Source organism: Pongo abelii, chromosome 1, assembly GCF_028885655.2.
Source record: "Pongo abelii isolate AG06213 chromosome 1, NHGRI_mPonAbe1-v2.0_pri, whole genome shotgun sequence".
NCBI classification, from domain to species: Eukaryota; Metazoa; Chordata; class Mammalia; order Primates; family Hominidae; genus Pongo; species Pongo abelii.
This window is the reverse complement of record NC_071985.2, coordinates 51,692,728-51,719,238: the sequence shown is the minus strand read 5'-3', so window position 1 is coordinate 51,719,238 and position 26,511 is coordinate 51,692,728. Positions and strand designations below refer to the sequence as shown.

The window sequence follows — 26,511 nt, the reverse complement described above, 5'->3', positions numbered from 1 at the left end:
AGTAGCAATCGGGTCACATTAGTAGCTCCTGGTTTTTCTTAGCCTCTGTTCTCCTACTGTTTTCTCATCAGTGTTAGCAATTCCAGGGAGGTTGCTGGCAAATAGAAGAGTTTTCATATATTCTTCATTTTATTTATATCTTGAGCTATACGGAGATTGATATAATATATCGTGCAGCATGTGAGTGCCCAAGAAGTGCCATCCTGCATCAAGAAATGCTCTCATCTTCCATCTGTTCTTTCAATAAAAACTTTAAATCATTTTGACTCGAGGGTCAGGCAGCTGAAGATGTGTCACTTAGACCATCCTTTCTTTTCTCCCCCACCCTTTCCTCCTGTATTTCTTTTGGCACTTCCTAGGCAAATCTATCTTTGAACATTTTATTAGCTGTACACTTATTTCATTCACTGCAGTGATGCCCCTGGGCATCAGTCTCCAGCCTGAGTCAGGAGCTTACAGGAGCTTCTTTCCACACCTTCTCTGCTTCCTATGAGGACAGCAGTCCCCAGGAAGCCCTTTGCTAACCAGTTGCAGCTGCTCAGAAAAATGAGGGTGCTTCCTACTTGGAAGACTGGCTTTGCCCAGAGCTGACTCCCAGCCTTCCCTCAGTGGAATCTGAAAGGTTCTCAGACATCTCAGGGGTCTGCCTCAGGTTCTGCCTGTGGCCCAAATAAGAGCTTTAGAAATCTTAAGCAAACAAAAGGTTTTGGTACCTTCTCCCACATTCAATTCAAAATAAAAGCCATTCTTAACCGTGAAATGATCAAGAAGAAGCCCAATAAGGTTCCAATTTTCCTTTTGATTATGTCTTTTATTTTTAAATGTCAACTATTAAAATGTCTCCCCAGATTGTTGGCTTTTTTGGTGCCCTACTTTTGCTGGTGCTCTAACCATGGTGCCCTAAGTAACACTGCCCATGAGCCCTGAGAGGTAACAGCAGGATGTAAAAGAGTGGTGTCTGTGGACTGGTACTGTCCTATCTTGAAACTGCTTTCAGAGGAGTAGGAGAAGGTGATCAGCATTGTGATAATTGAAGCAGTTTTCCAGAAAAGCATAGGGATTCCTGGGAGCCAGTTTCCTTCACATTTTTTGGTCAAGAAGCAACCAGCTAGTTTCATGTTTTCTGCTCGATTTGAAGATTAACAAGGCCATTTTCTGTGTGGGGGATAGATAGTGTTTCTTTAGCAGCCCCCTCCCCCTGCAAGAGAGAAGAGTCTAAAATGTCATCTTTCTGGAGAATGGTGGAACGAAGAAAGGAAATTCATTTTGAAAAGGGGTCTGAGGTAAGACTGTTCTGAGAAAGCCCCTTAGAAGGTGGGAAAGATGCCTCCTTCCTACCAGCAGCTCTTGCCTCTTCCCAGTGCACTTCCTGTAGTAGGAAACTGGCTGAAAAAGAAAGGATGTTTGTCACGGAGGACCCTTATGTGGGACGTTCATAATTCTTATTGGCAATTCTTCCTGGCAGAACTTCAAGCCTTGAGGGCAACAACAGCAAAGGAGCTGCCAGAAGGCTGTGGCGGGGACTAGGGAGGAGAGATGCTTATAGTCTTCCCTGCTCCTGGAGCCAGAAGGAGGGCTGAAGTTTGCTGTAGTTCTAGAGGGATGCATGTGAACTACACATTAGAGGTGGCAGCGGGGGTGAGTGCTCCCACATTAAATACAATATGGCCACATAAATGGGTATCCCTGTAAGAGCTTTAAGCTATATTGTATTCGCACATTGTAAAGTAAAATTCAGGTTTCTTATTAGGTGTGTGTATACAAACACATGTGGATGCCAAGAAATAGAGACTTACTTAGAGACTTTAGAGTTTAAATCAACTCTGGTGCTGCTTCACTTTCAAGGTTTCTGGAGACTCCTTCTGCCCCAGGGTGCAGTAAATCAAGGGAAAATGATTTTTAGATTGTTTCGTATGTGAAACGACCCAACGGAAACTGGGGAATCTTGTCGTGAGGGTTGCCAGGGTGGGGTGTGAAGACAGATTCCTGCAGCGTTGATTGTCGTGGCAGGTGGATCATGATGCACACTCCTCTCTCTTCAAGCAGCAGCACTGCCCCCACTCTTTATACAGAGCAGGGAAGAGAAAGGCTTTTATTTTTTCAAGTAAAATTTAAGGTTCCCAAACAGGGTGTGTTTGAAATAGCGCCCTGAGAAGTGGAGGTGCTCCCTGGGCCTGGCGCAGTTCTTTGTTCCAGCGCAGCACCCCTTCTCCAAAGGCACTGGCAAAGTCTATTCCACACACACAGTTCCACTGTCAGAAATCTGCGGATCTTAGATTTGTCTCCAGACAAGGCTGGAGAAAAGAGCTCACTACCAGACAAATGGCAATTGGCATGTTGCCTTCCTATGAGCACTTTGAGATCTCACAGCCCCTGGCTAGTGCAAAGGGAACCTTGCCCTGCACTCCTTGCTGACACCTGCCATTTCATCTTTTCTAACACTCAAGCCATAGCTTAGTTTGTGGATTGGATGTCTGTGGTGAAGGAGTGAAAAATCGGTGCTATTTTTTCATTACCATGCAAAAATTAAGACATAATCCTGAATGCCAAAACTATCCCCTCCCATCATTAAAAAAGTAAGATATTTAAGTCGGGAGTGGAGGGCAGAGAAAGTCTACGTCCTTTTTGCGAGTCTCTGTGAAGAGCCTGATTTCTGAGAAAAAGGTTGGGGAAGAACCCGCAGCTATCCTTAGCCAAGAGACTGAGCTATCCCTGTAATGTCCAGCGTACCCTGGACCTCTGGATGCTCTGATGTGTGCTGGGGTGCCCAGGGCACTGGGTTGACCTCTGTCCCCACAAACAGCTTCGAGGCTGGGCTCATGACACAAAACGCACAGATTCACGGCTTTCCTTCCTGACACTGCAGGCATAAAAGACAGTGTTAACCAAGGAATCATGGACTCTAGAGGAATTGGAAGATCCTTAACGACCACATCCTCCTAGCAGAAATTTGTATTCTAAAGTGTGAGCTTTGGTGCGCGTTTCAGTGTGCGTGCGCCTGCGTGTGTGTGTGTGTGTGTGTGTGTGTAGAATGCATGTCGTTACCAAATACCTAAAACGGTATTGGACCGCAAAGAGGTTAAACCCGGTTGCTTTCGACAGGAATGAGTTGAAAGCACCCAAGCGTTTTCGGGTGGGTATCGCCGTCCATCCATTCGATGGCCTCGCTGATGAGCATAGAAGATGTACCCGGGAGGTCTGTCCCTTCCTGGCTGCGAAACCTGACCGATATAGCGGAGATTCTAGAAGAAAGAGCTAAGGAGGCCAGGGCGGAAAGAGGAAAGTCAGGTGTGGGGGAGATTAAAAGGTAAACTAGTGGGACTGACCGGTCTGGTGGGACTAGTTAGCGAAGCCAAGTGTGGGTAGGAAGCGAGATCTTGTAGGAGGTGCTCCGAGCTACATTCCGGGATTTGGGATGAAAAGAGAAAGCCAGGGGGCTCGGGTTCTCCGCTCCTGGTTTGTTCCTTACAGACCCTAGACTGTATGGCGGAGCTTGTGGGGCAGGCGTGGAAGCGGCGTCCACCCCCACGTGCCCCACATGCAGCAGCAATCCCACGCGGTTTTCGCAAGCGGCTGGGAGGCAAGAGGGCGTCCCCCCACCCCGCCCACTGCGCCCTGGACCCACGCCACGCACCGCCAAGGAGTAGCTATGGTGGCACGTGGAGGAGGGGCGGGTAGGCAGGGCGGCACCATCACCCGGACCAGCATCTTGGAGCGGCCAATCTCACTGCTCATACTCTCCTCCCCACCGGCGCGGGAGCCTTGCTGTAATCCCCCGCCTCCCCATCTCCGACTGTGAGGGGCGCACAGGGTGGGGGAATGGGTAAATAACTGGCCCAAGGCCCAGCTTCCCGGTTCTCCCTCCACTTTCCCGCGGCCTGACTGCGCCCCGGGCAACACAGCCCCTCGGGAACCTGAGACCAGGTAATGTGGCCTCCGCCCGGTCCCGGGTCTGGCTGCATCCCCTCGAACCCTTGCCTGCCCGGGTCCAAGTGAGGGTTTTCTCCCGGAAGGTTAATCACCACCCGCATCCCTTAGCCGGGTCCCGGGAGGAAGAGATGTCCTGGCTCTCTCGTTGACCCGGCCTCGAACGCCGACCTCGAGCGCAGAATACTCCCCAGAGTGCTGGGTTCCTGATACCCAGCCCGGGAGCGCGGAGAGTGAAGGAGGGACCGGGAGGGGAAGGCGGGGACGCGGTGGGTGAACAATCAATGGCTTAGCCTAGTTTCCCCGCAGGAGCTACCGCCCATTCACCGTCTATGCAAGCACCAGCTGGCGGCAGCATCTTTTAGGTACAAGCTGCAGTGAGGCAAAAGCTGGCTGGGGGGCCGGGAGCCCAGGGCACGCCGCGGGACTCCAGCCCCCCTGCTGCGCCCCAGCCTCAAGACGCTCTGGGCTTTATGAGGTTCAGTTACCGCCGAGTCCTCCATTAACACCTCCTCTGATTATTGAGAGGCTGGAAGGGCTGAACGCAACCTCAGAGCGTTTCTCTGGGCACCGGCCCGCGTCTGTGCCCTCTGCCCACCCCTTCCTCCTCCCCCTCCCGATTTGGAAGCATAAACAGAAAATAAAAGACAGGTGGAGAGAGCTAAGGGTCAGAGGTGAGGGAATCAGATCAACTCCAACGGGGTGGGGGAGAGAGAGAAGGGAGAAATTAATTTTCATCCAACGCTTTATTTATTTATTTGGATTAACAGGGGGACCCTCAGCGAGACGCAGGGACTGGCCCGCACCTCTGGCAGCCGCCTCCCGCCTTTCCTCGCCGAGAACCGAGTTCTAGTGGGGGAAACGTCTGACATCTGGACATCAAGGTAAGACCCTGAAGGAGATGTTTTAGTTGGAGCAGTTTTCTGCCCTCGGAGTGCGCCCGGACGGCCGGGAGTTTCAGGGACGTCTTGGGAGCCTACCGGAGGAAGGCCCGGCTTTGCTCCAAGCCGCGTCCCTACCTGAGGTCTCCGCGGGAGGAGCGGTTTGGACGCGCCCCACCGGGTGGGAGGAGGTGCTTGGGGAAGCCGGGCCCTACCGCTGGGCTGACGCGCGGCTTTTCTCTGCCAGTGCAACCACCATTACGGCGTGATCCACTCCTTTTCCTCTAAGAATGCTGAACGGTACCACTCTAGAGGCAGGTGAGTTATGTGCCAGGTTCCTTCTGATGTTCTCTGCCCCTTGGGCCAGTGCGTATACCATGTGAGTGTGTGTGCGTGTGTGTGCGCCTTCGTTGGGTGGAACGAAGAGGAGTGTGTGTTTGTCTTAAAAATTAAACCGCGCTTCGTAGGCTCAAAAATACACATTCTCTTTCAGAGTCTCCTGATAGGACTCCTGAAACCCTCCTTTTGCCTTTCTCTTTGACTGTCTTTGACTTTCCTCAGGATCAGGGTCCGGGGCGCCAGGCAGCGGTCCTGGTTCCACTGATCCTCCAGTAGTCAGTGGCTCAAGGGACGCGCTCCTGACCCTCCGGGGAGCTGCTGGGGGTGTCTCTTTCTTGGAAGGGATGGAAGGGGGGCCGAGAAGACACCATTTCTCACACGTGTAGGGGTTAACTGGAAACTGGCTTCACCCACATTTTTTTGTTGTTGTTCAGTCCTAACCTAGCGCAGCCGTTTCTGCGCCTGATCTCAGCGGACGCAGTGCGGGACTTCTCCCTTTATTTCTGCAGAGCTGAGGGCAGGCGGCGCAACAAATCTCAGGTAAAAGAGCATCAGATTTCAGAAGCGCTGTATTCTAGACTTGGCGCAGGCCCCTTTGGGGAGAAGAGCCCAGGGGCTATAGAGGACAGAGGTTTGAAGGAAGCAAAAGCTGGCGAGAGGTTTTTTTTTTGCCGCGAAGGATGAGGGTAGGCAGAGAACGCGCGAAAGGGCAGGGCCTTGGCCGGGAAGTACTGCCCAGCGAGAGGCTGGCAAGGGTGTGCAGCTGGAGCGTGGCCTCGGGTCCCCCTTTGCAGGCAGCCGAACTCCCCCTGTCCCAGCTCTGCTTGGCTCACTCCCATTTGTCTTGAGGGAAGACCCCCTAGTAGGACTGAATCAGAAGTGCGCCCGTGCAGCAGCCCCAGTATGGATCTGCCAACCTCAGTGTAGGGGGAAGTTTTCCACATGGAGTATCTCAGTCTCCACTGTCTGGAGAAAGGCCCCAGCGTGTCCCGGCAATCCGCTCACCTTCCATCCAGCGCAGCCCGGGCATCCAGGGCCAGGTGGCACGGCACTGAACGCATGGTTCCTAGCCTCAGGCTGACGCTGACGTTTCACTGGGCTTTGGGTGCTCAGGACAGTGCCAGACGCTGGATACTGTTTTAAGAGCCGCGCCTTTCAAACCAAAGGGGCTCCTTAACCAGCTTAACACGGTCTGGAGGAAAGGTAACTCCTCCTTCTTAAAGGGCAAACTTAGAGGCACAGAATCATGGCCTCCAAAATTCAGGTAGAAAGAGACCTTAAGTCACCTTTGCTCTCAAAATATGCACATTTGTTGGGTTACTTCTTCCCTCTCAACCCTAACTGTCCTGTGGGTTTAATTTCCCTTTCCTCCCCCCTAGGGAATTCTACTGGGCTCGGGTTCTTTGCCCATGTAGACCCACCTGAGCCCGCGACAAGGGCGCTGCAGTCTTTTTGACCTTCATAGAGATTCTAAGATCCCGAACTCTCAGTTCCAACTATTATGCTCCACTATAGTCCGGCCGTCCACTTTCCTAAAAGCGGCAACAGTAGCGGGATGGGTGCTGTCAGAATAGAAAGGAAAGAAAGCTTAGTGGACTGCGTGTGCTCAATTGTGAGGGAGAGCAGTGCTGGTCAAGGGACCTGCCCCATTATACCTGGTAGAGCTTTGAATTTAGAGGAGAATTAAGATCTTATCCCCGATGCAGGCTAGAGAGAACCACATGCACCTGTCCCTCAGCTCAGGAACTGAAAAAATGAACACTGTAATTTTTATAGAACACTTGCGGGCCATTCAGACTACAGCTGGGAGAAGGGGGAACATTTTTTTTTTTTTTTTTGTCCCCAGCCACCGGGCCTCAGCCCCTCTGCTGGAGAGGTGAAAGAAGGCAGAGGTACAAAGATGATCTCCTTATTTAAAGTGCTTATTTAAAGTCCTTTGAGAATGAGGAGCGGGGAGCTCTTAGGCAATCTCTCTTGGGGGCTCCAAGACAAAAAGAGTAGAAAACTCAGGTTCACACACCCAATTTGAGGGCATTCCTTCCCACCCTTCCTGGGCTTCCTCCTTAGGAACTGTGAGAGGAGGAAGGGCTGGACCCATGGGGACCTATTTCCGCAGAGCTAACAAGGACCTCCCAAACTCCAGCTGACCCCCACCCCACCCCCAGCTTTCTCCAGACTTCCTGCGTTCACTGAGAAGGAAGAATCCTGGCAGTTTGCTTCTTTACAGGAAGTAGCAAATGCCACTGGATGCAGGAACTCATAACCTGAGTTTTATAAGAGCAGGAATAGCTAGGATTCAACTTGGAAACCGATTGCAGAAGGTGTTCTGCCTTGCCTGTACCTAGACGATTAACAAACTTGTGTGGAATAGAAGAATGAATGGATGATTAGAGGGCTTACAAAACCTCCGTGTTTGGCTTCCCTGGAGACACTGTAAAGTTCTGGCTTTTTCCTGGAGTTGTTTAACTTTCCCTGCATGCAGTCTCCAAAGTTTTATCTCTTGCAAGGAAGCAGTGGTATTCCTGGGTTCTTCGTTGTTGATTTTGCTGAGCAGGGGCAATATGCAACAAGAACCAAACCTAATTTCAAACACCCCCATTTGGGGGTTGGGAGAGGTTTTAGCACAGAAACTAGACAAAGTAGGTTGAAGTCCTGTATTTACTTTTTGCTTGGAGCTTCCTTGGGTGAATTGACTGAGGGTACTTCTCAGAGACTCCTCCTCCAGCTCTAAGCCAGTTTAGCCTCTGACTTGTGTGAAGGCAATCTGCCCCTTTGTGAGAGGACCTGCTGTCTCTGAAAGGACTGCTGCCCCCAGCCCCTCCTCAGGGCCCTTCTTGTGTGCACGTGGGTTTGAAAAGCTCATTGATTCCCATCCAAAGGGGCTAATTACATTACTTACAGTAAATAGCAGCCCTGCTGTCAGGTATAGCTGCCAAAGTAAGGAGGAGGGGGATGTCTCCAGCTTAGTTCACTTGATTGGCTTCATTTTTGTGTGAAATTGTGTTTTATGAGCTGCATTTTGGCACCCGGAGGACCTAAACTGCGTCCAGTCTGCAAATAACATTATTTTTGACCCTGAGAAAAAAGGAGGGGAAGCAGTAGAGTCTTGAGTTTCATGGAAGAGGCCACTCCAGCAGCCTCAGAAGGCAATGCTTTGGGACAGGAAGTCAGGCTGCTGCACCAGGGGTCGTTTCCTCTCTCTCTTTATTTCTGCCTTCCTTCCTTCCCCTTCTTCTCATCCTCTCCCTTTTTTTTTCTTTCCTTCTTCCCTCCCTCCCTCTCTCCCTGGCTTTTCTCCCGTCGTCTTTCTAGCTTTGGCCACAGTTCGCGGTCGGGCTCCCCCGGGCGGAGGGAAGCGGGTCTGCGGCCGGGCGGCTCTTCTGAGGTATCTAGGATGTGCCAGGACACAGGCACCGAAGTCCTGGGAAAGGCGGCGGGAAGTAGTGGGGAACGCAGGCTGACGACGGGGACGAGAAGAACAGAGAGCGGCCGGCGCGTCTTCCTCTCTGGGTAAAGCCGCGTTGGTTCCTGCCGCAGCGCTGTGCCTCGGGGCCCTAGGGGACCTCTGGCCGTTTGAATGAATCGACAATATCAGAGTATTGTGGACACTTTTTAATGGGGCCGGGGAGGGGCCGCCGCTACCGGGAACAGAGGGCGACAGAACAATCCCACCTCTTGTGAGGAGCAGATCTGCCATTCTGCTTGTCAGTTCTCACCTTCCCCTCCTCCACGGCAAAGAGTCCCTTTCACACCCTTCTGAGTGTGCGGGTGCGCCCAGTTTTACAAGTCCTCTGTCCTGCCAGGGTAGTGAAAGCAGCACGCGATGGGGCTAGCGCCCAGTCCTGCGGGGGCAGGCGCCAAGCTCCCAGGAGTCCCCAAGTCGCTTCCCATATTGGCAAGCTTCAGATGAGACATTAGAATCTCCGGCAGCCTTCCTTCAAACCTGAACCGGGGAAGAGAATAAGCCGCCCTATGGCCAAGGCGCAATTGCGTACCCGTGTGTACAGGTCCATGCCCTGTCCCCTACACTCTAATTTTCTCAAAGAAAATTGTTTTGCCAAAAGTAACCCTGAGAAATGCAGACGCTCCAAACGCCCTTTCCACTTCGGATGAAGCCAGCATCTAGTAGGGTCTCCGGCCCTCAAGAAGGTGAGGCAAAGAGATGAATTGTCAGACAGCTGCTTTTAAAAGTGGATTGAGGAAGACGGGATGGGGAGGAGAGGAACCAGCATTGTCTCCACTTCAGTAAATTGCTTACATTTCTGCTCAATATTTATGCATTTCGGGTGACAGTCCTGCAGGCTGGGGATGAAAATGTCCACAAGGAGGAAATCCAAAGTTTGAAGCTGATATTGTGTGTGTCCTGAGCCAAGGTCTGATCTTGAACTCGGATCAAATAGGCGGGCTCTAGGCCTCCTGCACCAGGGCGGGGACAACAAGAGCTCCTTTTCCCCTTTAAAACATGACTGCTGGGAACTCTTGGAAGGATGTGTGTGTGTGTTTTGTGGGGAGGTAAATGCCCCCTCCTCCTGCCTCCCTACTCTCTATCCCCCCACCCCTTTGTAATGTTTGTCCTGCTTGCCCATCACCAGGGGGTTGAGAGGAGTATGACAGGTCTTTGTTGTCTGAATAAAAATCCGTGGCAGCTCCGGGGAGAGAACTCCTCCTACTAAATTATCAAAAATGGGCTGGCTTTAGTCTCTTAACAAATTGGACACAGCTCAGGCAGGAGCAGTCCCCAACCCAACCTACAGGCACTGGGAACTTGCAAGCAGCCAGGGAACGCTGAAAATAGCACGTCTTTTTCTTTCTTTGTGTTCAAAACTATTTTCTTTCTTCACCAGATTTTGTTTTCCTCCCCCCGCTGCAGTTGTTTCCCATTAGTAACCCGATCTCTCAGAGCAGTAAGATTCGCCTTCTACGCCTCTTTTTCCCTCCGCCCGAATTGTTTGTTTTCTGCACATCTCCTTCAGGGAGCCGCTGAGGCTTCCCCCCGACTCTTCCCAGTTCTTTTTGCTTCCCCTCGGCCCCCCAAGCAGAACGATTTCCACTCCGTCTGTTTCTTCTCCTCCTTTCTCTCCCTCTTTCCCTCCATCCTCGAGCGTCTCTGCGCTCCCACAGCGCAGCCCTCTCTGGTCCCTTGCCTCCTTCACTCGGATGAGCTGAAAGCCCCGGGCGTGTGTATATGGAAATAGTGGGGTGCCGAGCAGAAGACAACTCGTGTCCTTTCCGCCCCCCAGCCATGCTCTTCCACGGGATCTCCGGAGGCCACATCCAAGGCATCATGGAGGAGATGGAGCGCAGATCCAAGACTGAGGCCCGTCTGGCCAAAGGCGCCCAGCTCAACGGCCGCGACGCGGTAAGGAAGGGCTCCGCCGCGGCGGTAGCCGGGCACCCCTGCGCCCTCTGTTAAACCAAGCCGACTCCCTGGCCGGTGGAGATCGGGGGCGGCGGGTCGCAGAGACGTCCGCTTGAGGGTGGCGGGTGAGTTTTCTCCCGTCCACCTAGGTCTGCAGGGCTAAGAAACGGTCGTTTTTCTGAATCGAAATGTCTGCAGCTGGCTAGCCTCTGTCGCAGCTGATTCCGAAAGAGCAGGGAGAGGAACTGGGAGGAGGTGGGGTGGGGGGCGGTGGCGTTCTCTTCTACAGACCTCAAGGTTCCCTTGATTCTGGGGCAGGCGTCTCCCCGGCGAGGATCCGCAGCTCCGAGGGCAAGCTGGGCGCAAGCAATAGGAGGACCGCGCTCTGCCGAGGCGTCCGAGCCAAGCAGGAGCCCAGGTGGCCTTAGTCTCTGGGCCTGATGACCGGACCTGTGAAGTAGATTCGGACGCGACTGGGTCATTTCCAGTTCTCTAGACGCTCGGGGCTTGGGACCCCTAACCGAGAGACTCTCAGGGTTTCTGGTATCCCGACTGAGTCCCTCTAGCGAGACAGCACTACGTTTAGCGCCAGGACCGGGCGGATGTCATGTGTAGGGGGAAATCAAATAAAACATACGGAGGAGCGTGGCACCCAGTCGAAACGCATGAACTTTATAACCAACCCTTAAACAAGCTAATCAACTACCACTGTTTCTACTATCCATAATAATAAAGTCATGTCCTCTTAATAAAGAAAACTAATTACTTATCTAAGCGCTTCCCTTTCCAGATTACTAATGGGAGGGGGGGAACTACAGAAGTCTCCGGAAATGATTTCAGCCAAACATAGCTGTGTAGATCCTTTGGTACCACAGTAGGACTCGTAGCCCAAACTAATCAGGAGACTGCTCTAGCCCTTGTCAGCTGGGTTTTGGGTCCGGCCAAGTAGCCCAACTCGTGAACGTGTCTATATTTGTAACACTCATTCAGTGCCGGGGCCCCTGGTCGGAGTAAAGGGCTAAACTTTACTTTTTCAGGCCCGCTGAAGTTTCGTGGGGAAGTTCAACCCATTTCTGCTAGTCGTGAGGGAAATGTCGGGAGGTTAACTACTTTTCCCTTTTTCTGGTCATCACATTTAAAAACAAATAGTAGCAACCCAAACCCAAATTTTGCAGCGGGGCTGGGCTCCTCAAGGTGGGGCCACTGGGGCGTCCCCAGTCGGGTCAGTGGGACCCAGAGGGAAGCGTAACTTGGGCACTAAACAGATTTTCAAGACAAAGGTCTCAGTATGCCTGTTGATGCTAGGGAAAGAGGGGACTGTATAGAGCGGGCTGGACAACGGACCCTCTTCGGGAACAGCCACTTTACACACTTATTGGGAACGGGACCAATAGCCCTGAAAATTAGGGAAGAGCAGGGTCTGCCAAATATATCTCAATCAAAACAAAGTCGACCAAATTATGAGCACAGGTCCAATAATCTCCCCTTTGCTTTTGATTTCAATGCTGCTTATAAGAATTTAGAGAAATCGAACTGTAATATTTTTTGTTTAAAAACAACCTGTGCTTGTTCAAATTTCCTTTTCACTCCCCTATCATTTCCGTTGTTTTATTTTGTGTGCGTCGAAAACCACAATTTTTAGCTTGTAATTATTTGAATTCGGAAACGATCACCAAACTGTAGTCAATATTCTCCTAGTCCTTTTTAAGCGAGGCTCCGGATGGCTGGGATGTCTTTAGGTTAATAGTCCTGGGAGGACGCGAACGCCGGTTCAGGCAGACACGGAAGAAAGCAAGCGAGCCGCAAAGGGAGAAATCACAAATGTTTCCCCTGACTTTTGCCTTTGTGCAGTGGACCCTGGCCCCTGCCGCGCTCTCTGCACGCCCTGGGCTCGGTCTGCCTGGGGGAGAACCCCGCGTCGTGCGGCGACACCGCGCGCCCTCCTCAGCCTTGCGGTGTGCTTTCTTTGCAGGGCATGCCCCCGCTCAGCCCGGAGAAGCCCGCCCTGTGCGCCGGCTGCGGGGGCAAGATCTCGGACAGGTACTACCTGCTGGCTGTGGACAAACAGTGGCATCTGAGATGCCTGAAGTGCTGTGAATGTAAGCTGGCCCTCGAGTCCGAGCTCACCTGCTTTGCCAAGGACGGTAGCATTTACTGCAAGGAGGATTACTACAGGTACTCCCCTACACCCCCACTTCCTACGCCCGAGTACACCTGGCGGGGCCATCTGCCTGAGCCCGGAATCCCCTCTCCGTCCCCTACCTTTTGCCCCATTCCGGGTGCGGTTATCATTTCGGAGACCAGGGAAACCCACTGCATATGCCTTCAAGCTGCAATCTCCCTGACCGACGGTGAGGGTGGGTGGGAGGGACATTAAAGGTCTAGAGCTTTATCAGCGAATACCACGTGCTCCCATCACTTCTCAGCTTGGCTGGCGGAATTTGGGGAAATCTGGGGAAGAGTAAATGGACGTGGTCTCCGTCGACCGAGACTTGATTGGGTTTTTGTTTTCCGCTTGCTACGAATTGGGCAAGTTCTGCGCCTTGAAACTGAACTAGTGGCTCGGGCAGCAGCAACAGAGTGTTAGGTTTTCGCAGGTGGCAGGAGACTCTGTAAATGACTATGAAAAGGAATAAATGCCATTGCCAAAACCCAAGCCACTCAGTTCCGAGTTCCTTTTATCGCTAGTTACAACCATGCCCGCCAGATTGGAGAAAACTCAGCAGCAGGCTTCTTTATTGATTCTTCTCAGTTATGTTTCTGGATCGGGAAAGACAGAACTATGTGCAGGTGACCTAGTTCCGCTCTCAGCCCAAGCAAGATAAGTGGTTAAAAAAATAATAACCTTTTCTCTACAAAATCGTCATTTTCCAGGACTGTGTCCGCATGCTTTCCCACACCCGCGCACATCCAGGAATAATTATATCTTCTTTCATTCATATAATATTTCGTAATTGATTTAAGTGTTTTCACTTGGCATAGCAATTTAATATTCTAGTACTGTGAGTTAGCTAGTGCTAACTAGTGGTTTGCTTTTTAAAATTTTTTTTAAATTTTTTAAATTTTCACTTTACAGAGAAGAAAACTAAGGCTTAGTTGCCCGGTTCTTCTGACTTTAATGTAAAGATCCTTTGTCTTGGTTTATCAGAAAAGGTCGATGAGCAAATAAAATTAATGCCCACTGTCCTGTCCTCCTGGAACCCTCCCAGGTCCCAGTCTCAGGCCACTGCAGGCCAAACCCAGGTGTCGCGGGTGGGAGATGGCTCTGCCTTGCTTCAACTAGCGCCTTGACTCAACTGTTTCCTTCCAGAAGGTTCTCTGTGCAGAGATGTGCCCGCTGCCACCTTGGCATTTCTGCCTCGGAGATGGTCATGCGCGCCCGAGACTCTGTCTACCACCTGAGCTGCTTCACCTGCTCCACTTGCAACAAGACTCTGACCACGGGCGACCATTTCGGCATGAAGGACAGCCTGGTGTACTGCCGCGCCCACTTCGAGACCCTCTTGCAAGGAGAGTATCCACCGCAGCTGAGCTACACGGAGCTGGCGGCCAAGAGCGGCGGCCTGGCCCTGCCTTACTTCAACGGTACGGGCACCGTGCAGAAGGGGCGGCCCCGGAAGCGGAAGAGCCCAGCCCTGGGAGTGGACATCGTCAATTACAACTCAGGTGTGCCCTCTATCCTCACCCCCGGCGCAGCCCCGGCCTCCCTGAGGAAAATTCGTAGAGCTCCTTCCCCGTCCGAAGTCTTGCAGCAAGAGTGTGTTTTGCCCAATGCCTCTGTTCTCACTACAACTCCCTCTCACTCTGAAGGAAGGGAGAGAGGGAGGAGGAAGGGGGAAGGGAGGGAGAGGCAGCACTTTATTTAGGTTGTGGCAAAAAACACATTCATAACTATGGGGCTGTAGTGACTTTCCCCAAACAGGCAGAGCCAAATCCTTCTTGCCCATTAGTTAATGAGCCCATTAGTTTCTGGCTCTCAGTTGGAGCAAAACAGCCTCAGGGCAATTTCTTTGTGGAGGCCAAATTATAGATCCTGGAGGAGGTTTCCTAAATACTGAAGAAAAAAAAAAAAAAGTCTACAGAGCCCAACCCTAGTCTGTCTAGAGGGGTCAGAGGCTGTGGTCACCAGCCCAAAGTTAATCAGGAACACAGTTGGCAAGAGTGTTGAAAAACCTAATCCCTGATCTTGGCAAAAAGCAGTTGTAGGGGTGGGAATCACTCTCCACAGCTGAGCTAGCCTGTGTCTTTCCTAAGTCAGGATATTCATCCAGCCGTCTCATTCCCGGTGTGATAGACCATCCAGACATCCAGACCCCTGGAACTGAAAGTACCTCCAGGTCAGGCGTCCTGAAGAGGCTTAGTGGTATCTCACGCCATTCATCTATACTCAACCACCTTCTCTCTTCATTAAAAACAACATGCAGACAACAAGTCAAGAACACATTCTTCCTTGCTTTGGGGGACACGCCTATCATGTATCAATCTCTCACATGCATCAGTTTCCCATTGTTGGTAGCCTGCCCCCACTCCCCATCCTCCAGGTGAGGATGGTGATCGGCTCTGCAGATGATAATCTAACTGAGCAGAACAGAAGCTATTCTTGTGAGTCCCAATCACTGGAAAAAAGAGGTTTTAGAAAACCCTGGCTAACTTTTGGGGAGCCTAAGGACCTTAACTGCTTTGGCTTTCAGTGCCCTGGCCCACACCTGGCTGAGAATCTCAGCAGACTGACACTCAGGACAGGGGAGACCATTCTGTTGGAAGGAACCTTGAGGACCTTATTATGGCAACCCCACTCTATTACTACGAATGCCCCCAGATACCAAGCATGGGCACCTCAGAGCACGGGATTTTTCCTGTTTTTCTCTTGCAGTTCCCAGGGCCTGGTATGGTGCCTGACATTGCTAGTCAATGGTAAAGAACAGTGTCCAGCTGGTTAAGTGATTTGCCCAAGATCACACAGCCAGTGGGAATGTGAGCTAACAGTCCTGCCCTGAGTTTAGAGTTTTCAGGGGAACCCACACAGGATGAGTGGCCGCTCTCTCAGCCCTCTGTTAGGCTCTCTCCTGGGGTTCTCTACTGCCTGATCTAACTGAAGAGGAGAATCCTTTATGGGCAAGCACAGCGGGTGGCCTTGCAGGGAGAATGGGGAGCAATGGGGAACACTGTGTGGCAGCACTTGTCCCTAGGGGGTTCATACCAGGGTTGCTGGACGAAAAGAAAAGGACCTGCCGGCTCACTGCAAATCTCACCAGGGTCAGTCAATCTGTGTGAGGGCAGCGGGCAAAGCCCCGGGTTTTGGCAACCCTCAGTAGTGGCCGTGCCCTCACACTGGCCCCTGCTGTGCTGGAGCAGGAGATTTGGTTAGGGGCCACTTTGCCCAGCATGCTTACTTCATCTTCTTTGATGCGTGGTCCCTGGGGCAGGGCAGGCAGGGCACTAATTGTTCTTTATTAATAGAAGGTGACATTGGAATCTCAAGCCACTCACCAAGGCCCTAATTCCCGAGAGAGAGAGAGAGAGAGAGAGAGAGAGAGAGAGAGAGAGAGAGAGAGCGCAAGCCACTCATACACAACTAGTGAGTTTTTTTGGAAAGAAGGGATCTCTCAGCCCGGATAAAGTCCAGAAGGGTGAAGATTTCTAGCCAAACAGTAGGCAAGCCTGACTTTTTGATTGTTTATCTAATCTAATTAGCTAAATTTGATTTTGCCTTGGATCTTCATGTTAGATCCAAGGAGCTTTAAGAACAGTAGAATTTAGATTCTTTTACTTCTCTGAAAATAACTAGAGAGTACAAACTTATTTTTAAGAAGAATAAAAGAATCCTTCTGAGCCACTTAGGTCTTTAGTTTGCAAATTAATGCTGCTACAAGTTGTTGTGGAGAAGGTTGCTTTTGTCTTGCTCCCAAAGGAGGGAAAAATTGTTTAGGCCCCCTTAGCCCGAAGAGTTTGTACCTCGCACCACTACAAACTGGATGCCTCTTAGTTAACATCTACTCCATCCATTCTGGACTTTTCCCAGAGATACTATTCAATAGGATATATATTTTAAAGATTAGGTTAAAATTATCTATGGGAATTGGTTTGAAGATGCCTGACCAGAAATCAGGCCATCATTTAAAACAGTGCTTGCGAATCTGATGCCACTTTGTTACAAAACTAGGGCAAGAAACCCTTCAGCAAATTAAACACATGTTAAAATGTAAAAAATAAAATAAATCCAGTTTTAACTCATTATTTTAGCCTTCTTTGGATTTTATCTTGCTATCTTTCATTAAATGTAAACATTAAATGTAAACAAGTCTCATAAAGGGTAAGGTTGATACTAAACTAAGTATAATTTACACAGTATGTTTTCAAAATGTGCAGAAAACATGTTTGTGATTCAAAGAATCTCAGAGAAGATATGAAACTTGGCAAAGGCCAGCTAGTGCTTGATAGGGCAAATGCCTTTTAATGAGAATGTCCCTAGTTTGGTTTATACCTCTGTGCAAATTAATCAGGCAAATATTTTAGAAAGAGACATGGAAAGTTTACCTGAAATGCTAGCTTGAAATAAAGCCCTCTAGGGATGAGAAGAAGATTTAGTTTAAGATAGAAAGCTCTTATTTGTGTAATTTAAACATTAATTGAGAGATTAAACTCTTGCCACTTCTCAAAATATCCTTTCCTTAAGTCCTTTCTTCCTATCCAAACTTTTAAGGCTCCTGGTGGTTAAATTAGCCTGGCACTGACCCCTAGTGGTCTTCCAGGGATCAGTTCATTCTCAGAAGGTTACATACCTTCACAGCGACACTCACTTTAGGATGGGTGACCATTGCATAAGTGACTGGAAATAAAATACTTAGATCTTCTCATTAACTTTATAATACTGGATGTGAACTGACAGGTAGATATTTAAGACAGTTTTAAGAGTTATCATTTCATCTCATAATTCGGGGAGTGGGGGAATCCCCTACAGCTTTAGAACTAGGCCTTGGAGAAACAGTCATTTGCAAGTTTATGTAATGCATGTGTAGTTAAACATAAACAATATCAGATAATGCACTGTTACTCTGTAGAAGAAATAGATTTCTCTATTAAGTTGCATAATATGAGATAACAGTCACAGGAAAATCATATATAGTAATATCTGTTTAATAAAGACCTAATGAGCTATCTCCTTACATATTGGATTGTGTATTTTATGTGGAAACAGGGCCTATAACTGTATTTAACACACTAAAAGGCTCTGCTGAGTTTTTAATCAGCAATAATGGATATAGAATGCGTTTTCAGGGAAGCCATTTCATTAAATCTTACCACAATTATTTTTCATAAATTTCATTTTAAGAACTAATGATTATATAGTCAGGTTGGGAATCATATTCATTTCTATATATTACCCTGGTATGGAGTGGGGGAAAGATGGCCAAGGGCATTATTTAAACACCAAGTCTTCTGTCCCAAGTGTGAAATTCAGTTTGATGTGTTGTTCAGGAAAGGTTACATGTTACATATGATAGGAAAGAAATCTTACTTGAAGAAACCTCCGATGACTAACGTGTGCCTCTTTGACTATTTTTTGTGGGTATATTTATAATCTGGTTATGAAATATGGTTGAGTTTACTGGAGGTAAGTATAGTTTTATAGTAGGTCATAGAGATGCTGTTTCATCCATTTGAGGATATGAAGGTGCAATTCTGTAGAATATTTGAACTTGACATATCCCCACTGGGCCAAAATAGGATAAAATGTAATGCATACTCTTTCTGTTATCTCTGGACATATGGTACCCTTTCTGGTGGAGTTTAAGAAGCCTATGCTTTACATTCGAATGTATATATCTGACTTGGATTCCACTTCAAGTTGATTTAATTTCGGATTAATACTCACTTGTAATTTACTGATGAACAAAGGGCCCAACATCTTGATTGAATGCTTCTTGAGCTCCTACCCCTGTGTTTGACTCAGAGAAGCAATTCAAAGTTGAATACGGTATAGTCATTTCCCTCAATGAACTCACCTGTTCTTTTGCCAAGTGTGTCCTCCTACTTATGTGTCTTATGGAAATACAAACAAAGGAGACATTTGTTTGTGTCTAGTCTTTTTACATTAGGAGGAATTTCTTGTTAAGTGAGTTTTATATGTGGCTGACTTCTTGGTTGATGACTACAAAACTTCTGTGTTTCTGTAAATATGCTGATTTGCTGAATATTTTTTAAAAAGTAATTCTAAACAGAGCCTAGCAGGCAGATAACATTTTATTAAGCAGAATACTTTATTAAGCAGATTGGAAGAGCTCATATTAAAGGATGCCTCCCTTTTTTAAGATTCAGGTTTCTTTCTCCCTGGAATGACATGATCAGGTTGGTTTCAGATTTTCTATTATAAAGCAGTACAAGTCAGGATGATCAGATCTAAATTTATATAACTATCTGAAGGAAGAATTTAAAGAAAAAAAATTGCCATGCTCTTTAATTTGTGAAGTTGGCTGAAGTTGGTTGTGTAAATATTTCACAAAATGTTTTCATTTTACAATTGTATTTCCTATGCAGAGCCAGTAGATTCTTGGAAATGACCCTTTAAATGTGCAGCTTTACATCCTGGGGGTAATGACTTTCTGGCTGGTTTCAAAGACTGGGTTGTTTTGCCCTTGGTGCTAAGAAAGTCTTTGTAAGGGGAGAGAAAATGCCACCCTCTCTCTGCCAGACCAGCCAGGGGCACAGCTTACATCCCACTCACACACATCTGGAGCAAAAGGGACTAAGATCTGAGCCTAGAAATAAGCACCACCAGTGTCTCTCAACTGTGAGCTGTGGGGAGCGCTTCAGGCATGAACCGTGTGAAGGGGAGTCTGGGCTCATTCTCTTTCAGAAATATTTATTAAAATCACTCCAGGGGAAAAATATTTTCTTTCTGGTATAGCCCTGTGTTAACCAGTCATAGCTAAAAGCTGAAACAAATAATATTCTTATGTTTACATAAGAAATTCACAAATTTTAAATTTCTAACTTCTCCTCCTTTTTCAGCCTTTTCTAACTTTTTCCTGACTGACAGAGCTCTAGGAATATGAGAAAAGGCTAATCCTTAGAATTGACCTAGATGCTTCCTTAGTCGGTGGGCCCTCAGAAACTTTCAGACTTGAGAGAGTAGTAATACTTGTTTCTCTACGTCTCATGACAAAAAGCAATACCTTCAGACAGTGTGTCTCATTCCAGAAATATAGACAAAAGGTAGAGTCTTAAATACTGTGAGTGTGGGCAGTGGGGAGCTGGTACAAATAATTGCATTAGAAAAGGGTTTCTTCTCACTCTCGTAGGTCTCTCTCACTCCCACCTTACTACTTACGGTTTGTTCATATTCTCAAATTCTTCCAGCAACCATTAAACAAAAGAGAGGATTTAACCAATATTTTTCTATTGCATAAACTTTGGTTGTGTCTACATTAACAGACGAGTTCAGCTCACTTTAGCAATTATCTTCTTTCTTTTTGTCTAGATACTACTCATAATTGGGTTGACAACCTTTTTCACTGCTGCTTTATTACCACAGCAGTGTCATACAGCCTGCCATCATGTCAGCTAATGCAAGAATTTCTGCTTTAAAAAAAAAAAAAAAAAAAAAAAAAGAATTTCCACTGAGCAGTTGTTTGTTCACTGTTACTGCAACAGGTTGTAATGAGAATGAGGCAGACCACTTGGACCGGGACCAGCAGCCTTATCCACCCTCGCAGAAGACCAAGCGCATGCGAACCTCTTTCAAGCATCACCAGCTCCGGACCATGAAATCCTACTTTGCCATCAACCACAACCCGGATGCCAAGGACCTCAAGCAGCTTGCTCAGAAAACAGGTCTGACCAAAAGAGTTTTGCAGGTAAGACACGTGCATCATTGACTGTGCATACATTTCCCTTCCCCTTGCCAGTAAATATAGTGCTCTTCCCTGGTTAGAGTGACGCAGATATTTCCTATATTGCTTCTTACTAGTTTATCTTAGCTATCTCCCTAGAGGGTGTTCTGAGATTTTGCAGGGGCTTCCTGGAGGGTGCCCAAACAGAGACCCAGGGTCTTTTTAAATACAGCCACATTCTCTCTACATATGTGGAGATGGGCCCTTCAAAGGCAGCACAGCTTGTCTCACTGCTGTGCAAATAAGAGTGATGTTATTTGCACAGGCCGTGGCTTTATCGATTTCCATTAATATTATGCTCAGTGCACAGACTTGAGAGGGACCTGTTGGCACTGTCTTAACTCGGCAAACTTTTGGTAGCCTCACTCACCTTCCAAAATCAGGTGGAAGCTTCTTTCCACTCCTGAAAAGCCAAAAGTATGGTTAGTGTTTCAGCAACCAATTGGAGCAAGTATTTTCCTGCCTTAACAAACCATAATTAAAAACAAAGTACTGGAAGTTAGTTCTGCTGTCCAATTGATTTCCTAAACTCATCATGGCAAGAACATATAACTAATGAAATTATGATAGGTTGCTGTGAGTCACCTGTGATCTTCTCTCACTTCTTGGTGACAAATAGCAGGCATTTTAAATTCTGCTAAACAGTTTCAGGCTGTTTGAGGTCTGTGGCCCTGGGAGTTTTTTTCTATGTGAAGAATATATACCGTGTGCTGGGCTCACGAATGGCTTGAAGTCTGTTTCAGTGATGTCCATTTCATATGAGTGATTCTTACTTTGCCATACTTTCAATGGCCCTGCTTCTACCCCTTCTCAAAAGATAACAGTTGAGGAATCACAGTGTATTTCCCCCTTTTTATCACCATGTGTTCATTTCCATGGTATATCCACTTAAGCATCAGTTGTTCCAAGTGGCACTTGTTAATGCTACAGGGTGGAATAAGTGCAGTTGAGAGAGAATAAATCCGTAGTGTTACTTGAATAACTCTCTTTTAAAAGAAAGGAAAAAAAGCCCCTTTCCTCCTAAGAAAAACAAACAATTATATTTAAAAGGAGAAACATATATCAAAAAAAAAAAAAAAAAAGAAAGAAAGAAAGAAAAAGAAAAAAAGAACAAGTGAGAGAGAAAGAAAAGAAATATAAAAATGAACATCGGTAAAGAAATCAATTGGGATTGGTTTGCAGGTTTGGTTCCAAAACGCACGAGCCAAATTCAGAAGGAACCTTTTGCGGCAGGAGAATGGGGGTGTTGATAAAGCTGACGGCACGTCGCTTCCGGCCCCGCCCTCAGCAGACAGCGGAGCTCTCACTCCACCCGGCACTGCGACCACTTTAACAGACCTGACCAATCCCACTATCACTGTAGTGACATCCGTGACCTCTAACATGGACAGCCACGAATCCGGAAGCCCCTCACAAACTACCTTAACGAACCTTTTCTAACATTGGTTTTTTTTTTTATTTTTTAAATTCTTCCTCTTCTTTTTATTATTATTCTAATTATTATTATTTTATTATTTACAAGACTTTTTTTTTCTTCTAACCCACAAGATATTTGGGGAATAAAAATAACAGCTTGGTGTGTAGCATCTGCAGCCACTTGGCAAATGAGTTTACAGTATTGTCTCCTTTAAGTGAATATATTTTGTCTACAAAGTGTATTTGGATTTAAAAAAAATTAATTAGGTCTTTCAGTTGGTAAGCAGAGTTTTTGAATAATTCTAATAAGTGCCTCTTAAAATTGTATGTTACTTATTTCCAGAATCTCGAGGAAAAAAGAAAAAAGAGTGGTATTATTATGGGCAAATAATCATATTCCCAGTTAAATGATTAGGTTAATAAAGAACCAGATAATTAATTAGTTACTTTTTAAATCTTGCAATTGTATGTGTGATTATGGAGTTTTGAAAACGTTACATTTTTTAAATCTTAAAACTGAAAACTTGTTTTTAGTATTTCTATTTCTTACCTGAACTGTTAATTCAAGTGAGGAATATGATGAAATAAAAGCATTAACTATAGACATTTTAAATAGTAATGGTTAATTAGGTGAGAAATCTATTACAGGAATGTGACTTTTCCTTCTCTTAGGGGTGTACAACTCTAAAAACTTTTTACTTGGTTATTTGTTTTTCAACATTTGAAAAATACTTAAGCTCCCTATGTACCCATGAAAATTCCGCATTGATTTTGACATTCCATACTTTTAACCTCCTAAAGCTAAAAACAGTAGCTCGGAAACCATTCTTTCTAGTTACTTTTTTTCCCAGGGAAAATGGAAATAAGCAAAATATAATGTTTTAAGAAGTAAAAAAATTAGTATAATTTAATTAATAGCTCTATTAATTGGCTTCAGCTGTACCATGATATTGTATCTGGCATTCTATATGAATAATGTTTAAAATACCCAGCCTGGTAGACTTATACCAACAATTGGTTTCGTTTTGCTTTATTTTATTTTGACATAGGTTGACTTATGTATTGAAAATAATTTTTCTGATATTAGAGATTTGAAGTTATTAGTCTTAAAGTAGATAAACTCAGAAGCCTTGTGGATGCTGATCTGAATATATTTCCTAGTTTACAGTAGCATTTTTTTTCTTTTAATTTAAGCTAAAATCTTAATGGTCTGGGCAGTGGTGAATGTTCATCTATTACGCTTCTGTTGTAGTTAAATACCAATTAGATTGTGGATTTCCTAAAAAAATAAAAAAGAAGTCAAGATATATGTCTTGCTTTAGTGGATTGTTAAGAATAACTTTGCACATATTCTCCACTTTTTGGACCCCTTAAATCTCCTTTGGTGGTCGAAGTGGCTATTTAATAGATTTTAAAGGTGTCCTTCTGGCTGTATAAATGTGTGGTTACATATTGACAGTTCACTGCCCACATTAAAGTGCATTATTGTAACTTTTGCTCAGGGTCTTTAGAAAATTAGCACAGAAAGTAGCTTATTTTTTAAAAAAAGATGATGGAAGATAAGTTAACACTGTAACAGAAGAAAGGTGTGATTGCCATTATATATTTAGCAAGTATGGTTATCATCTTATATGGAGCTTAAATCTTGACTTTTCATATTTCTATTACATTTTGGGCATTTACCACTAACCAGACCAAACAACCTTGGTAAGGCTGAGATCTTATTAATACACTTTTACAGGTAAAATATTGACACTTATAAATTTTGTTCTTTGACAGAACAATATATGGTACTATATAGATCTACTTTATTAAGTAGACTAATTATAACTCAGTTCTCCTATGTGCCTTATGATATAACTTGGAAGTAAGTTTGTGAAAAATCAGGATATATGTGTTGTTTGTTAAATTAACTGTTTTAAGCCCTTTTGACACCTCACTAGTTTTGTACTGTTTTACCTCTTATTTCTGAAACTCTTTTTATGGTGTATCCTGTTAGAGGAGACAAACATGTCATAGAAAGCAGTTGTGCACTCTCTCAAATATAGTTGATAAATTCAATAATCTTATATATTGAGCTTCGTGTTTATAGTACAGTAAGTGGTCTAGCAAAATTGTCCATGTTTCTTTGTTAATTGATAAATGCATTGTATAGAAACTATTTCCCCTAAATATTTATGGACCAAACAATTGTGATATATCCTATTAAATTTGTGTGAATAAACCATTTTGAATCTAAGGAGTTTTCTTTCCCATCAGTTTTATTTAAGTTTTAACCGTACTAGTGTGTTCCAGCATCTATATGTAAAAGCTATTCAAATGGTAATACAACATTTTTAGAAATATTTAAACATACAAATAGTTTTTAGATTTCCAAATTTCTGATTCATATGAAATGTTACACATTGTTGCACATGCAATGTAATTCAACCTAGAAATACCTTTGGATATATTTTCTTATAACAAAAGTAATGCCCCACTGATTTGACTCAGTCCAATTTTTAGAATAAAAAGGCTAATTAGCATATAAAGTAATTGCATGGAACAAAACCTTAAATATGATTAAGATTTCATGTTAGGTCTATTGAGCACAAATGGATATTTGTAAATCTAAATAGAAATTGCAGACCCCTAAAAGCCAAGTTGCTCTGTAGTTAATAAATTGTCACTATGATTTTTTTCAGGGAGAACAAATCTTGGGGCATTACAGCCAAACATCCCGACGTTTGAAAATTCCCTAAAGTATTAAAAGAAGGGGAAAAGTTTGATCGGAAATCCACTGCAGTGAAGACAAAGACACTATTAGGTTATGATAATCATACATTAAAAAATTTATTAAGCCAAAAAAAGAGAGAGAGAGAGAGACTTAAATGTCATTTACTGAATGTTAACGAATCTTGTGTTCTTTATGGTGTCTAACACAACTGAAGGCCTAAAATTATGTGGTTTAAACAAAATTAGATAAACCATGTACAAAACCAGAGCAACCTGGCAGTAATATGCCCACCCCATATTTGAAAAAAATTATTATTGAAAAAAATTTCACACATTTGTCAAGCACAAATAGTTGTAAAATAAAGTCCAAAACATTCATTTCACCTGCTTGCTAATGTGTATTAGTCCTGTTAATGGCATTTTCCAACTGTAAATTCAAAGAAAAGCTATCACCCCTTTAAGAGTATAGGGCTCAAACCCCAGTAATTTTAGCATTATTGTTTATTACTTCCTTTTTAAACAGAAATCTCTGCATGCACTTTTACATATGTCACCTCTAGTGTACACCTCTGTATGATGACTTATCTTTGCTGTTTCTTGTATGATAAATAGCTTTCATTAATAAACATTTATTTGATGCAAACATAGTTAACTTTATGTTAAACACACGCTGTTGAAATTAATTTTGAACACTTAAAGAGGCAGCACAGTACATTTACAACTTGTTATACTAATGAAAAAATACAAACAGCATAGTGAGATTAAATTCTGGTAATCTAGGATAAAATTACTTACTTGGTTTTTACCTTTTCATGACTTATTTTCATTTGTTGTATTCAATTGCCACATGTATTAAAAATAAAAAACAAAGTGAACCCAAATTACAACAAAATAAACCTTAGAATAAGCTATTGTGTAAAATTTTGGCAACTTTTTTAGATTACTAGGGTAAAATTTATAGATCCTATGTGAGTTTACATGTTTGCTATGCAATGAACAAATTTATTGAAGTATACAAATATATTCTGAACTATGAAAAGATCCAATCTTTGCATAGTTCAAGTTACATATGATTATTACAAACAAAAAAGCAAATGGAAAGACAGACAAATATTTAGGAATGAGGTTTTTTTTAATTGTTAAGGGGAATATTTGAAGAATAAAATTTTAGCTATTCCTATTTAGCTGTATATCCAAAGCATATGTTAAACAAACTAACATATACTTTCCAGAAAATTTTTCATTATGATGAAATTTTTATTATATACAAATGAACCCTATGTAAATGATGTAAATTTTATGAATGACAGACATTAAATATTTCACTTACATGTATTCTCAGAATTTTGAATGTTTTCTTAAATGCTTTCACTTCCTGAATACTAAAAAGAAAAAATTTTAAAGAGAGAGCAACTTACTAATAAAAAAAAGCAATGCACCATGACAAGTAGACTATTTTGAGTGATCACACATCATGCTGGTTTTGTCAGTAACTTGAATGTTTATGCCTCATTGAAACCTCATCCACAGCTATAGCAACTTAAATAGATTTTCCAATGCATTTCCAGCCAGTTTATTCAAATCTTTGCCCTACGGTCTTGCCTTCTTTCCCTGTTCTGTCACCTACGGCAATTTCATTTAGAAGTATTTTGGAACTTTGCCTGGTTTTACAGACCTTTAAATATTTGCCTGGTATGTGAAATGCAGGAAGAGACCAGAGAGGGAAAGAACATAACTGAAATTAGACATCTGAAAAAAATAATACAAATTTGAAACAGGCACATTTAAAAAAAAAAAAGAGAGAGAGAGAGAGAAAGGAGTACTATTATGTGAGTGGGAAGGGGAAGCGTGTGATGCAGAGTTGGAAGGTCTATTGTGCTTTACTGTGATGTAAAGCAGTCTTTGAGTCTGGGCAACTGCACATTTTCTGTTTGGTGTGGAATAGAAAAATGTGGACCTCTTAGTTGAGAGCAGGGCACTA

At 45.0% G+C, this 26,511-nt stretch overlaps 1 protein-coding gene across 9 annotated transcripts; it reads left to right on the top strand.

The window, feature by feature from the left end:
* The first annotated feature begins 3,785 nt into the window (after positions 1–3,785).
* LHX9 (LIM homeobox 9) lies at positions 3,786–25,865 on the top strand. 9 transcript variants are annotated; one of them, XM_054523703.2, is made up of 8 exons: positions 3,786–3,924; positions 4,698–4,811; positions 5,056–5,126; positions 10,388–10,506; positions 12,479–12,681; positions 13,817–14,172; positions 20,161–20,363; positions 21,582–25,865. In XM_054523703.2, exons 3-8 carry the CDS (start codon positions 5,099–5,101, stop codon positions 21,837–21,839), a joined length of 1,167 nt encoding a protein of 388 aa, XP_054379678.1. In that variant the 5' UTR covers positions 3,786–3,924; positions 4,698–4,811; positions 5,056–5,098; the 3' UTR covers positions 21,840–25,865. The 9 variants fall into 9 exon arrangements, with proteins under 9 accessions (XP_054379678.1, XP_054379698.1, XP_009237926.1 ...); XM_054523723.2 differs by lacking the exon at positions 3,786–3,924 and adding an exon at positions 4,298–4,601 and having other exon boundaries at positions 24,500–25,865; XM_009239651.4 differs by lacking the exon at positions 3,786–3,924 and adding an exon at positions 4,434–4,601.
* The last annotated feature ends 646 nt before the right edge of the window (positions 25,866–26,511 follow it).